Source organism: Lepisosteus platostomus, chromosome 6 (genome assembly GCF_059453375.1).
Source record: "Lepisosteus platostomus isolate fLepPlt1 chromosome 6, fLepPlt1.hap1, whole genome shotgun sequence".
Classification (NCBI taxonomy): domain Eukaryota; kingdom Metazoa; phylum Chordata; class Actinopteri; order Semionotiformes; family Lepisosteidae; genus Lepisosteus; species Lepisosteus platostomus.
The window spans coordinates 58,434,440-58,450,105 of NC_142616.1; the positions used below are offsets into that span (position 1 = coordinate 58,434,440).

Consider the following 15,666-nt stretch of genomic DNA (forward strand, 5'->3'; position numbering starts at 1 on the left):
AAACCTCTGAGTTATAGTGGAATTGTAAAATGACATGAAGTAGATAATTTAACTAATTGTAGAATTAAAGTATTATTAATATAATTATTAATATATTAAAAACACAGAATGGGTTATTTTGCTCTGTAAGATTCAATAACAAATTCGAGCAAGATGAACAGGTAAAAATGCATGGTTTGATGAGCATAGACTAGGTAGAGCTCCTGTCTTTTTAACTGCTATGCGTGACAATTTTTTCAAATTAAAATGTTGTTTGTTTTTTTTAGAAACAATGCATTGTGAACTAATTGATAGGTACTACTTGGAAGAACCATGATGAAGGTCTGTGCCAGATAAAAGTTCAGTCTTTTCTTTAAACAATGCTCTGCAGGGTATAGATATAAAGAAAAAAGCCAGCCTAGCTTCTTGCACCCTACTGGATATATGTCCATTTTCATTTAGAAGATCACAGAATATAGCTGCAAAATGTCTACACAGAGCCATCTCCTTCAGAAAGCTGCGTTATGGGAGACTGGTGAAGGCTTTAACACTGAGTAAAATTCTGCTGTATTAAGAATATTTAACTTTTTATATATGCACTTTTTTGTAGTATTTGATTAATCCATATTTCTTACCAAGTTCTTGTTGATTTTAAATTCCAGCAACGCATGTGATTAGCCTTGAAATTGGTACCGCATTAAAACGAAGTTAAAAGAGTGGAACAAAACTATAACTAGAGGTTGTGTAAGACCAAGTCTTGGGCTCTGAGACCGCTGCAAGCAGATTGGAAGGACCAGAGAGGCACAGAAATTGTCATGGAGGTTTTAAGCAATGTCTCAGACACAGTAATGAGTCCAGTACACGGCCCCTCTGCTAAACGGTAGCACAGAGTGTTGTTATCTAGCAAATTAGTAGTGTTGCAAGACTTATAGCCATTCACCGCAGAATGTTTCTTCTCACAGGTACTATAACTGTAAAGACAGGAAATGATAATCATACTGCAAGCTTCAGGCTGATCATCAGCCCAAACTAGGCTCTCATTAGTATGTCAGTAAGGAGCATGGCTGTACATTGAAACACTCAATACACCATGCTATGCAGTATCACACATGAGGCACATGATATATCAGGCTTACAGTGGAGAGATAGAAAAGCAAGTAGAAAGGTTAGGTGGGAACCCGAGAACAACCGAACTCTCAAAAGTCTGCAGTTCCCTCTCTGTCCGCTTTGTTATTTTTTGTTCTTAAAACCTAAAGCAAAAATGGCAAAGAGAATAAGAAAATAAAGAGGGGTCAGCTTAGATGAAGGAGAATATAAAGGAAAACAAGCCTTTTTTTTTTTTGGAGACGGAGTAAATTGCACCAAAGCAATGGGACCGGTCATAAAAAAGGAAGACAACAGCAAAGGCATGGAGCTCAGTTCCTACGTTTTCCTAAGAAAAAGGTTTCTTTTTGTATAGGAGAAAAAAGGTGAACAGTGAACGCAAGTGGAAAGGGCTGTTGCTGTACAAACACTAAATGATACCAGAAATACAGGTGGAATGGATAACCAACCCACTGACATAAGAAGACATAGTAGAACTACAAACCAGACCTTGGAGGGCTAGAGTCTGGACCTGCATCTCTAAAATGGCTTGTTTGCAGTTTTGCCTTTATTAGAGAGATGCTGATCTCTCACTGGATTAAAAAAAAAGAGGAAAAATTGGATAAAAAGGAAAGAATGAATGGGACTTTAGTCCATCAGGCTGTACACAACTGTTTCTGTTTCTGCCTACCTACTCTTTATGTACTGTAAAAGACCATTGCCTCACAAGACAAATGACACCAAGTCAATGGTTAGGATAAATAATTTAATGCTGTTACACTGTAGATATATTTGCACTCTCACTCACAAAAGGAAAAAAAAAAGATAAAACCAGAAGAAATAAACAACAGTCCGTCTTAACATTGCATATACAGCTACAGCTCCCTGCCAGCAATGTGGACCCAGTGCCTGAAAGAGTAGCATCCCACTCTCCCCAGCACATTCTCTCACACACACACACGAGTCTGGGCAGCATTTCTAAGACTGACATTGACTGGAGGGCTGCATAAATGGCCCCTCCAAATCTCCAATGGACCACACCCTGAGATTTCCCCCATCACCCAGCCTAAGAAACTACTCATATCTGTTTTGTCACTAAATAAAGCAGTTGAACAAGACAGCAGTACAAACGCTTGCATCCGTGCTATCCTGATCAGCTGTGGTGTAGAGGTGCACTTGCTGGTTTTTAAGCATGTACAGGCTCTATCTCAGAGGGGACGTTCTAGCTTCCCTCTTGAGGTGGGTGGAGAGGGTTGGGGTGGGTGAAAATGGACTCTACCAACCCTGCCTGAGACCACATGTTGACCACTTGCTTTGTGGGCCTCTGCTAGTCTGTTTGTTCTGCAATGTTTTGCAACCACACAGTATTTGCAACAACCAGACCAACACTGCTAATGGCACTCAGGGGAATAAAGATGGAGAGAGGTAGGGGGAATTTAATGTTGTTAGCACACAGGATCAATTGATAATAACAAGGTATCCGCATGGCAAAAAACACAAAACTCACTCTCATTCTAAGAAAAAAAACATGTTGCTTATTGTTGGCGAGTTTTTCTGTGAAAAAGCAAAAATAAGTCCAGAGAGAACACCATGGATGGGATACAGGAGAAGAAGCAGATAATAAAGGCTAATTGAAATCTACTTGACTGAACTTATTGCACAAGGAAGGAAATGAGGAAGACAGGGCTGTAAAGTACTGCAGTGGGCTGAAGTAGATTTGCTGTTAGGATACTGGGTTGTAGGACCTAAAGGAGCTCAATTAACTTCAGGGCTTTCTTTGTGTACGCCGTGTACCCTGCTAGCCCATGAGCCTGAGCTCCTCCCTATCAGCTGTAACACAGCTACCAATTAAATTCAAATATCAAAAAATCAGATTGCAATGAACAAAGAACACTTATTAGACTTCCGTGTACATACTGTTCACAGATTGCAGTGGAAGACTGGGATGTAATTAAAGAGACTGGGATGTAATAAGCGGCAGGTTGAAGGATCTCAACATCAGAGGTTTAATATAGTTTGTAGATAATGGGAGAAGATTAATGATAAAAGAAAGATAATTGAAATGTTCTGACTCTAGACCGGGTGGCAAAAATACCTCAGGAAGTGAGTCATGGCCCTGCCAGAGGGCTACACTGATATATTCCCAGGCTTGTATATGAGACTTAATAGGTCTTCTGGAGTACTAGAATAGATTTGATACACCAGATGAACACTCTGCTTACGCGGATTACACCAGCTGTGTAATTAGGCCTTACCGTATTTGTATTACAGACTGCTTTTAAATCATCTTGGCCAGATTGACTTCATGGTCCACACCAGCAAAGATTCTTTTTTTTTCTGTCAGATGGCAACAGAGGCAGGAAAGGTGTAGATTTTCACATGCACCAGAATCCCGACAGCTTTAGTAGTCTCCTATACATCTGTTAGAATTCCTGGGAAGTACATCAAATTTACCCTCTAATAGAATAAAGATGCATTTCATTATTGTCTAATGATAGAATTATGGTAAGGTAATAAGAATGACTGTAGAACTAAACCACACATCAGGGAGAGTGACAGAAAACAGGTGGTTGTCCACTCATCTCAGTGCCAGACTAGAATCAGGGTGCACACTTATGGGATTTCCATCCATCCTTTATGCTACAGTAAATTACTTAGTGGGCTTGACTAATTGGGCGACCTTAGAATTGTTTCCAGGTCTGCAGCAGTGGATCTCTATACGTCCTGCTTTTCACAAATTTCACGTAAAGAGTCTTGGGTTGTTCACTTTTGAAATAGAGCTGATAGTTCTGCCCAATGGAAATACAGGGGCAGTGGAAACCGGATCTGTGCCCGAGCCTTGCTGAGTCAATTCTCTGAGGGTCTCACACTGGTGGGTTGAGCGGAATCAACTCCATTCATCTTCTTTTTATCTCAGACAACACAGGCACAGCAATTCTCCCCTGCCAGGAAAAGCACTTCGATCTGGTTGTTGAAATCTCAGTCTACTGTAGAGGCAAGTATCCACACCACTGTGATGTGAAAAAACTGTCCTGCCACGGCCTCTGTGTCCCTTGCTCTTCTGATGTTGAAGTATAAAGATCAAGGCTTCGAGACTTGACAGGAGAACATGAATCACCTTGCTACTCTCTCACTCAACTTCTGCATCAAGAGCTCTCCCTCAGGGTCTCTGCTGAAGTGATTCAGTCCTGCTCCTAATACTAGCATTAGACATTCAGTCAGGTTTGGCATGTATGGCTTATGCAGGAGACGGAAATATTGCGTGTATCTGTGTGCCTTTGTGTGCATTTATTTTTATATATCAGGCTTCCTTGTGGCACTCCCGGAGGAGGTGTGATTTCTGGGATAACTAACTTTACTTTGAAAATGTTGGGGGTTCGGGGGCAGTGAGGGGGACTAGTCTGTGGTTGAGGGGCTGGCTGTTGTCAGGAACTGCTGTGAGCGTGGGGACAAATGCTTAGAAAAGCAGCTCCCAGAAAATATTAGACGGCTGTAATTTAATTATGAGTTTTGACCATAAAACAACTTTTCCTTGGAGAGGATTTAGAATTTGTGACTAAAACGGGACCCAAGGAGAAGCGTAAAATGGTACCCAAAGTTAGCGGTCAATATGAGCAGGTGTTCAGTTTCCTCAAGTCTTGATGTGTGTGTGTTCATTGCCCCTTGTCCTGGGCAGGTGCTGAGGGAGAGGGGCGGCAGTGCTAAGAGGATGCTGGCTTGTTGTAGTCCTCCACTCCAGTGATTGTGGCCTTGCAGAAAAAGCAGTCCTTATTGTTCATCAAGTGCTGGTTGATGCAGGCTCTGAGAGACCAACAGAGAACAATATAATGACTCACACTGTACAAGTGTGCAGACATTCTGCTATGAAGCTGTCTAGATGAAAAACAACATATGAATAATTAACCGTAGAAGCTCTGATGACAACAACATCATTATCTCGTTGTTTTAGAAGCTCTCCCAGTCTTGCAGGACACATTTCAAGTAATGTATTTCTACCACGTACCATTTAGAGCTAATGATGTCAACCTTAAACATGTTTGCTTGTAGAAAAATGGAATTCAAAAATGGTGCTTTTACAATGACTCTTCCAGAAAAGAACCCTGGACCCTTGTGCTGGTACTCACTTGCATGACTTGTGGGAGCAGGGCTTGAAGACAGCAGAGATGGGATGGGCGTAGCAGATAGGACACAGGTCCTCTTCGCTGGTGGGCTGAGGAGAGTACACACAGACAGTGGTCAGAGTGGCACTCATCAGAAAATGTCTGAATTTGTATAGAGTATTACCTAGTTTGTATACTATATATAATACTGGTGTACAAAAGGTGGCTTTTACAATAGCTGTTACAATTTTTTATATGCTTTATATAATGCTTATATATACTTCAAATACCACTTTTATCCTCCATTGTTTCTTGTTTAACTTTAGTCTTGCCCTGTAAAAAGTTCAGTGTAGTGAATTTCCTTTTGTACGTTTTTTATTAGGTGATTTCCATCAATCACCTAATAAACATCCTCCCTCTTGGCTCCCATGAAAGACACCCTAACAGCATACCTAGAAAAGATTCTCTGCACAACTGACATCACAACCCAAGACAAATCATCATGGGGGGGAAAATGAAACCTATATTTAAATTCATATGTATGCAAACATAAACATAAAGCTCTCTGTGATCAATCTAGCCTGGATCTTCACTTTCCCTTGTGCTTCTCCTAGTGCACTAGCTTAATCAGAGATAAGGATCAGCATGGAGTAGACCGTGTTAATCTTGTTTAATGCACAGGCACATCTTAATTAGCTCTCCAGTGATTTGCCTGCTAATGGTTCTGGGAGCACCATCCCCAGGACAACCAGAGCTTCTTAAACTGTACCAGCAAGCCAGGTGAAAAAAACTGTAAACAGTAACAGTTTCCTGTAAAGAGGTTTATTATGCACCCTATACCAGAGACGTCTTGAGCCACAGCCATTTTATACAAGCTGTTCAGTGCAATATGTGAATTAATGACAATGAATTATGCTAGGTATAATAATGTATAATAATTTAACTATTTATTGTTACATTATGTCTGCTGTAGAATAGTCCAATAATCACAAACTGAAATTCAAGCAAATACTACAAGCTACAGTCTGCATGCCTTATGAGACTCACATACTGGGTGACACTCAAAGACATGGAGATAAGGTGTTTTTTTTTCTCTGTGGATGGAGAAACATTGACAGTACTGTAAAATAGCTTTAACTTACTGATTACTCAGGTCATGTTATGTGAGAAAATGGTACCAGCCGAAGAAGATTCTAGCTAAAGAACAAAGATGTCACTTCCGAAAGACAATGAGAAACTTTAAACTTATATACAATAATCATCATCCCCACTGGGTATGACCAACTTTGCTGGGTATTATTTCTACTGTTTCAAACAAATCAGTACTGTACATACACTGCACCAGAATAAAAAAGGCACTCAGGGAGAGATGTGACAGGTGTCCCTAACTGAACACCATGGCTTTATGAATCCACAAACAGCTGTTTTCATGCTAATGGGAAATACTACTCAAATACAGAATTCAAATTGATCATTTTGGACTCTTTTCCTAGAATCTGCTGATTCAACACGGAGAACAGTGCAGTACAGCCAGGTCAAAACAGGAATCTTTTGCTATCTGATTCTGGTTACACTTGTGGCCATCGAGATCAATAAATGCATCATTCAGAAAACTTCTAAGACAATACTTTTTTGTCTTCGAAATGTGTAAGTCTATACCTTATGAAGCAAAGCTCTGAAGGTAAAGGGCCATAATCGTAAAAGATTTTTCAGTCGCACTCACTCGTACATTTGCTAAATCAGAATGAAACACTTAAACCACCAAAGAGACTCTTAAATTAACATCCGAAAAGAATTATGTGACACTTTGAAGCTTTTGTAATGGAAAAAAGGAGATGTAAACAATGAAATTGCCTTAGGAGTACGATCTGAAATCACTAAAATTTAGCACTATATTCCTGAGTCAACAACAACATTAGGGAAATTCAAATGTAAAGAAATTGTCTTATTTTTAGTTAAAATGTGTCATGCAATCAGACATAAATCTTTCTTCCTATTGGCCTCATACGTTCAATATTCTACAAGAGAATTATGGAGAAACACTAATACAAAAAGCAAAGTTATCAAAAGACCTAATAATGTTCTTCCAAATCCTCACTTATATTCTATTTATATGTTTTATTCTTAAGTAAAAAACTTTACATGACATGCAATTGGTGAATTTATTAGATGAACATATGCATAATCTTACATTCTCTGTGAGAGCTGTTCAAAGTAAGAAGCTAGTGAGAATTCCTCAGATAACACAGTATGGCCCCAGTGAAAAAGTGTTATCATGCAGATCAGGTATTCGCCAAAAAATGTGGTTTTTTAATCACTTTCAGCTCCTTTTGGTTGCAGATGCAAACCAATTCTTAAGAAGTATCCATTTTTGGATACTTAAGGGACTGAAGTTGACTGAAATTATTTTCTGCAATTACCGAAGTGATCTTTGCATCAGAACATGTCACTACCCCTCCAATAGCTACAGCAATTATAATTTATCCGCATGACATTTTCAGAGCTGAACAATATGCCCAAGATCTGTAATAATTCAGACAGCTAAAGGTTGCTCTCTGAAGAATAATCTGACTGCTGGATCAGTGACCACACTGTTTCTACTTTATGCTTCAATCAAACCCTTTGTTTGGTTTTCTATTATCTCATGTTTAATGGAATAGTAGCTAATGTACTATAAATACCAGTTCAGGGAAATTACAGCAACTATTGGACTGGAAAAAGTTTTTTATAATATGTTTGCTCAAACCAGGTATTCCCCAGCATTGTTCCTTAGAAAACTCCAGATATCCAGCAGCCATTAAAGCTACATCTATCCCAACAATTACAGCAATGTAAAGCATGCTTCAGTTCCCTCACAATACACGGACTATGTATGGCCTCAGGTAAGGTACAAACTGGCCTGTAGAAGGCACTCTGCTTATTCGTAATGTCACACCTTTCTTTCTCTGAGAGACAGACTTCAGCACCACCAATCCTTTTCCACAACTTGTGTCCCTTTCACAGGCTGGATGTTTTTCCATAACCACGCACAAGTGAAGGCTTTCTCCCTCACTGCAGTGAACATTCTCAGAGGTTTCCCCAAGGACTCAGCAAATGAGCTGGAGCTTTATGGCCTGCAATCGTCTCTTTTTGTGTCATTAGAGCCACCTATTCCATCACGCTAGTCTTTGATCTGTCTCAGAGTGTGTGCAGACAGTTCAGGCGTCACCGTGTTTGACCAGTTTGCATCCTGCCCCTGTGGAACACACCTTTTGGGATTCCCATGATTTCTCAGGATAATACTGTACGTGATAAACTGATATATCAGTCTGTATGCCTGCAGGGATTCCATAAGCTCAGTCATGCCTAACAGGTTAGAAACTCTTTCTCAGTTTATTTCCAGCTGGTCATAAAACGGTTGCCTTGGCTGTTTCGTCTATCATATCTTATTCCCGACAGCGGCTGATGCACTGCCCCAGCCAGTATGTAAAGACCATGCATTGATCTTGATTTTAGACATTCTGTTATTCTGCAAAAGCTCTCATGCAGGGCAGGTCTGAATGGGAGTGAACTGTATAACAGCAACGATTCACAAAGTTGAATTGGTTGGGTCCCCACTTTGAAGTATCCACTTTTCAGAGGATCTTGGTGCCTGCACTGACTTACTCTTCCATCTTCACTACATGTGCTTTAAAGGAAAGTGTTTGGTCCAATGTTACTCCCAAACCGACAATGTTTTTAGAGATTATCCGTGGGGATTCGGATTGTTTAATTTCCGAATGGCTACTGAACAGCATGGGTGAAAGGCCAATGCCTGTGTCTCCCTCAGGTCGAGGCGATGCAGGTTGTTACTGTAATCAGCTGAGATGCAGCATGGTGCACATCAGTCTCTTCTTGACCAATGCAAAGATTTTCTCCTGCGACCTGATGGAAACGTCCTGGAGAACTGGCGCTAGAATGCTGTGTTGTCTGATTCTACTTTTTTGTCTTCTCCATTGGTCCTGTGTCTCCCACATCTGTACATAAAAACATCTCTACAAGACATCAGATAAGTTGCACTAGGTGGCAGCTGTGCACTATTTCAAGGACTTTGGCGAGCAGGATTTGGTGACCTAGTGTGTTTCCTGCTACTAACAAATCTGTAATTGCAGTTGCCTGTTGCCAGCCTTCTCTTAAAATCTCTCTTCTTACTGCTCTTAAACATGCACGTTATATTTTGCTAGGTTTTTGTCTGAGCAATAGCTTCCAGGTACTGGTTCCTTTAAGATTAGTGCATTACTTCCTAGTTTTACACAGCCAGGATGGAGAAAGGCCAAAAATAAAATAGAACAAGAATAATATAGTAATCAGTAACCACTGTCCAGCAAATCCCTCAATATCCTTCTTTTGATTAAATCTAGCAATATTGTAAGAAAATCCCCAAATCCCACATGGCAATGATTCCCAAGAAATTGCGAAAGCCTGCTTTAATTGCATAGCCTCTGCTAATTTTTTAGGAATTGGGAAGGAAAGATTATGTATGTACATTATGATGGAAAGCTGGGATTTTTTAACCTAGTTTACTTATTGAAAAAGACTTATATTGCATCTCTAACTTTTATCCTAAATGTCTAAATCTGCCTCTATAAAGCAGGCAATTACAGAGTGGTTTTGCTTCGTATCTTCGTGTGCAACACAAAGGACTAGCTTTGTTAGTTTCTTTCAGGAAAGGTTTCTCAGCATTAGCAATGTAGCAATGAGAATAATAGGGAGTAAAATTATTCAAAGTACTGCTGGTAAAGAAATGCACTAGAATTAAAAATTAATAAAAGTTTTGAACTTCCACTGCACTGAATCTAGACTGGGATAGAGATAGAGTTAACTTTTATCTCTTTCGTCATCATGAAGCCAGACATCTCCAGTGGCTGGTAAGAGCATGACATCACCTGGGGAGAAGTCTCCAGAGAGAGAGGAAGATAGTGAGGAAAGACTTGAACGTTTGGAAGTGGTGGTTTAACATGCTGACTTTCTGCCTGAATTCTAACCAAGGTGAATCTGGATCTAGTGAACAGAATGGTTTATCACAACTGTGCAAACACAGTGAAAAAAAATTAACAGCACAGACTTTCAATATAGCGTAGGTGACTTTAGCTAGTAAGTCACTTAATAAAAATAGGGCGTGCTTTGCTGGATGCCTTTCCCGTCTTGGAAGGCTAGTACACTACAGTTTCATGTAGCTCTATATTAGGTGGCTGTGCTTGTCTGCCCTTCCTGTGCTGAAAGTCAGTCCGTCCCCTGACAGTGAGATTCAATATCAGGCTGGCGTCTGGAATCTCTTTCTCCTCTGACTCTGGGAACAAAACACCTACTGCCATCTAAACACTTTCCTTCCTATCAGACAGAGCTGGGTTTCAAGTGTGGATGAAGGATGCAGGTACCATGCGAATGAGCAGCAACAATGGTACTGCAGTACTTATGCATCCATCCATCCATCCCCCATTCATCCTTCCATCCATTCATTCATCCATCCATCCCGGCAATGTGAAACACACAGGTATGGGAGGCCAGCCTGTCTATCCCTATCTCCAGAACAGGATTGGGAAATGTCTATGCTTGTAATCAACTCAGACTCGCAGCAAAAAAAAAAGAGACAAAAAGTCCATAGTTCTTTTTTGTATGTGGTTCTTTTAGGGTTAATAATATGCTATTAAAGTTTTTAGAATATATTAAAATACAGAAAAACAGTATTTCAAATGTATTATAACTGTATAAATAACTCTTTAGGATCTGCAGTCAAGGATGCACATAGATGGTTCTCTGTAGTGCACTTGTCTACATATTTACTGTATAGAGCCAGTAGCAGAAACAGAACACAGATGTTCCAAACACTACACCAAGGTTAATCCAGAACAGCCTCTGTCTGTAAAAAACACTGCAACACCACAGAGGTATCGAGGTCAAACATTATGAACAGGGCATAATTCCTATCCCATCCCCATGATTCCCATTCCCTTCCCATCCCACAAAATCTATGTACCAATAATGGAAGTACAGTTTGGTTATGTGTTGCTCCCAATACTGTCAATAGATGAGATGCTGTAGTTGGTCCAAGAAGAATGAATCATCTACAGTACATTGCATATGATGGTTATGCAAAACTTAACTTGCATATAACAATCTCTTAAAAACTGTTTGATGATTTTTCAAATTAGCCAGCTAACAACAAAAACGGTTGCAGCCTGTGCTGTAACTGAACCAGATACAGTCATGAAAAAATCCAGCTCCAGCGTTGAGCACAGGGTACAACCACACCACAATGCTGTCTGCCCCTCTGGAGTAAAGAGCATGACACGATTCACGCAGAACAGCAAGGCTGAATATCAGAAACCCGACTGTCAAGTTCTGTAATCCTGTTTTCAATATCAAAGAGCATTCAGTAGCATGTCTCCTACATTGAGCAACTGTGTATCAGATCGCTCATATCAAACGACCTTTTTAAATCGAATGAGAACACATGGCATAAACATCGCGTCTATATGACACCTATGGACGCTATAGTGCTTTCAGATGAACAAATTATTATGCATTGAGATGTAGCACAACACAGAAGTCTTCATATGACAGTATGTTGAAATGGAAAAAAAAACAGCAGGATTGTGGGGAATGAGTCTGGGGATGTGACACGAATATAAACTGGATTTAGGTCAGCTTGTAGAAAAGTGTATTGCATTTATTAGAAGCACATGACACAACCTGGCCTTAAGGTTAGTACCCTTCCAGCTGGTAACGGAAAAAACCACACAACTCATAAATAAAAGAAAATAGATGGACTTCTAGCACATGGAGAGAAGAAATCAAATCAAATTATTTACATCCTACACCAGCCATTTTTGTTTAAGAAGAAACTTGTTTCTTTGTGACGTATTACTGATAAGAATTTGAATATTTTAATACTTTACTATGTAGTATTTGTGATTGTAAGGGAAAAGGCTGGATTTAAAAATGTAAAAGGTGATTTTGATTCTGGTGACTGGACTGAGTCTGATGTGGTACATCTTAGTTGTTTCTGTGCAAATGGGATGAACTTAGCGTGAATACAGTCAACCTGTGATGGTGTTAAACAGAATGCTCACCAGCTGCTGTTCGTGCTGTGGAAGAGTTCCACTATAATTATTCACAGCCTGTGCACATGGGACATGGTGATTCCTGAAAGAGAGAGAGGCTAGAAACTACCCTGCCCTGAAACTACCAGCTGTCTCTTGACCAGTGTATTCAAGACAGTAGGCAAAAGACATCCTAGACGACCCATAGGACCGAAAGACAGCTCTAGGAAAGTCATTATTCCAACTGAAATGGTCTGCATAAAACGGAAAAAAACAACAACTCTAATTTAAAGTTCTCTTTAAAGCGTGGGCCAGTGGTTAGCTCTGCCAATTCAAAACTGAAAAGCCACAAGATGCTGACAACAGAAAGACAGTTCAAAGAGGTGTATCTGTTTGTATCCGCCTGTGATTTCAGGTCCTCAATTGTGTGATATTTTTCCCCTGTGTTTTGATTGCCAAGGTACTAGACGCCAGACTAGACCAGAATCGGAGGCAATGCTAAGGAAGCTGACTATCGCCAGTGTGGCTGAGGAGCTCTATGATTATTCACTACTCTCGCAATGCAAATTATTCACCCTGCACACTTCCTTTCGGTAAAAAGAATTTTTAACCAGTTCGACAGCTTCATCAAAAAACATGGAGAAACAGTGCATTTGAATATAACTGATATTGGAATTCATATTCAGTGCACACCATAATATATTAACCTTAGTGCAAACAGTATATGCTCTATGTTGTATTTTTTTATCTGTAACTTGAATTTTTTTCCCTCTGTTACAGTAGTGCTTTGAGACAGCCTTCACTTTGCAGTGGTGTAACAGTAATAATTAATGATTTTCTTCATAATAAATGAAGTACAGAATGTAGATGTATATGTTATGAGCTACCCCTTTATGATAAAGGAAGCCTTATAAACAAAGCTTAATTGTGTGGAAGAAGTGAGGCAAGCCCTAATTATTTCTGCGTGAGACGTATTGGAACAGTGCTTGTTATAATCCTAGAATCTTTTCCTTGGGTGTCTGCTCTTTCCAAAAATAAAAGCGAGCAGAATCTGAAGGAGAGGGGAAAGAGCAGCCGAGGAGAGTGTGAATAATTTACCAAGGACCCCATTTCTTTTGATCAGGTTTCCTTTCGAGAGGAACTGGGATTTGTTATCAAGGACATTTCTGGGGAGGAAGGTCAACCTCAATGCCCACGCTGTGTTAGAGTTTGAGCCATTAAAAGCCCTGGCGTACCTACAGAGGGAGTCTACAATTCCTCCCTCTCTCTGTTCCAGCAAGGCCACCCTCACCACCATCGTCAGCAGGCTGCAGGCAGCTTCATTCTCCCCTGACTCAGCCTGACTGCCCTGGGCTCGACTCTGCCCATACAGTATATGCAACACAGCAGAAGGGGGGCAGGACTTTAGATACAAATCTTACATATAAAAAACCTCCAAAACCGAAATATTCTTGGAAAACTAAGAGGAAAACCGCAGTCTAATCTTGTGTTTTACCTGTTTTTTTTTTCTGAAAAGCAGCTCTTTTTTTACAACCTACAAAAAGAGATGGGTTCTGGCTCCTTAGCTGATGTGCTGTTAGGAAGAATGAGAGTGATGCTTGTACAGTGGCAGCAGTGAAGATGGATGCTGGCTTCACACAAATAATCAGGAACTAAAATACGCCACAGCTGTACTATGGGAGATAAGTTTGAATTTTGATTATGTTTCTCATTTATTTATTATGGCAAGGTGGAGGTATTGGTAGCAGAGGAGGTTTCACTGAAACGTATGATGAAGGTTTCCCAGAAAGCAATGTTACATTTTTAAAAACATAATTTGAACAAGAAAACAATGAAAACAGTTGGTTATGTAACATTTTACGCTTCTTCTTGTGGTAGATATGCAAAACATTTCTACAGTGCCATGTAACAATTTGTCATCTAATACATTTACATTGAGACCAAAAAGTGTGTTTTACTATACTTTCTAAGTTTTCTGTGTGTGCAAGGTAATGTTGACCGTAAGTCACATACTAGTAACTGCAATAAAGACCGGTCTTGTCTTGTGTTAAGTGCAATAGATGCAAAAAAGCTTTAAAACAATTGTAAGCTGAAAAGCCTACTTTTCATTATTGTAGATTTAACAAAGTAATACAACCAGTGTTCCAAAACAATATTAATTTACTACTACTAGCAAAAAGCAGGGATGAAATCACTGCTGCATGAAATAGGTATGAGATTCATGTGTTTTGGATCATGAGGAATTGTAATGAATGCTGAGGCAGTTCCACAAATCCACAGTGTGATTATATGGTTAAATTACTGTAGATCTCAAGAGGCTATGATAATTTTTATACAGAGAGAAGTGAGAAAATCACAATCAAACAACGTTAAGGAGGATGTACCAATACGGCCTTTAATTGGTAAAGGAAATCCTATCCATATGCATTGGCTTAGATGGGTTTGCACTTTTGTGCTTTACAATAATAGCTTAAAGTCAACCAAGTCTATCAGTATGGACTCTCCTCTATTAAACCCTCCACTTAAACTCACTGTGGAGCTCCGTATAATTGGTTTATGGATTTGTACACTTCAATCTGGCAGTGTCTTTACAATTGTACTGCAGTGAAACACTGCTTTCAGACTTTCAGCGCCAGCACAGAGCATTAAGAGACTCTGCGCGATGAAAGAAGTCCATTTCAGATTACGGGCCCATCCCCTAACCTCCCAATTCAATTAATAAATGCATTAGTTACAGGAGAAGCAAGTGATGTGTCAGCAGATTTGGCAGTGACTGATAGCAGCCTTCACAGAAGACACCCCCCCACTCGTCCTGCCCCACCCCTCCCCAACGGCTTCTAACAGAGGTTAGATTGCAGATCTCATCACATTCTGTACTGCATGCTATTTGGCAAGGACAGTTTGCTCATGAGGCAAGTGCTTCTTAAAAGGAATAAGCCATTCATAGGTATGATTTCTTGACAGAAAAAAAGTTACTCCCCCCACCAAACACTGGATATTAAAAAAACACACCTCATTGAAAAAAAAAGAATTCAAATGTAAGACTCTTTTGGTATGTTCATATTCTCCTTGTATTGCATATGGTACCTTAACAACCTGTGGGATGAGATACTGTATACTTCTGCCTTTGTTTATGTCATTTTTTGTAATTTGAATCATTTAAGAATTATAATATTCGCTAGACTGATCTCATAGAGTCAGTGGGAGTCAAAGCTTTGGCAATCTGACATGCAAAGGTAGATATAAGAATAACAAGAGATGCTGAATTGAAAGAAACACATTTGATTGTGCAAGGCTTGGCACCTTTCTGGCTCTTTCATTTGATAAATTGAAGACTGTTGGCCTGTGTACCTCTTTTATGGGGTATATGCAAAGAGGATAATCTTAATCTTCTGAAAGTATGGTAAAATGCAATCATGTTTATTTCTGTTCAAGCAAAATAA

At 39.7% G+C, this 15,666-nt stretch overlaps 1 protein-coding gene across 1 annotated transcript in view; it reads right to left on the minus strand.

Annotated features, from left to right (window-relative positions):
• Positions 1-1,814: 1,814 nt before the first annotated feature.
• The window catches only part of rnf123 (ring finger protein 123), a 125,271-nt gene continuing 111,419 nt past the window's right edge, over positions 1,815-15,666 (minus strand). The window contains exons 38-39 of the mRNA XM_088636640.1: positions 5,187-5,272; positions 1,815-4,863 (exon numbers count right to left, since the gene is read on the minus strand). Of these exons, the coding sequence (XP_088492766.1) occupies positions 4,764-4,863; positions 5,187-5,272 (186 nt within the window). The 3' untranslated portion in view covers positions 1,815-4,763. The remainder of the gene's footprint in view (positions 4,864-5,186; positions 5,273-15,666) is intronic.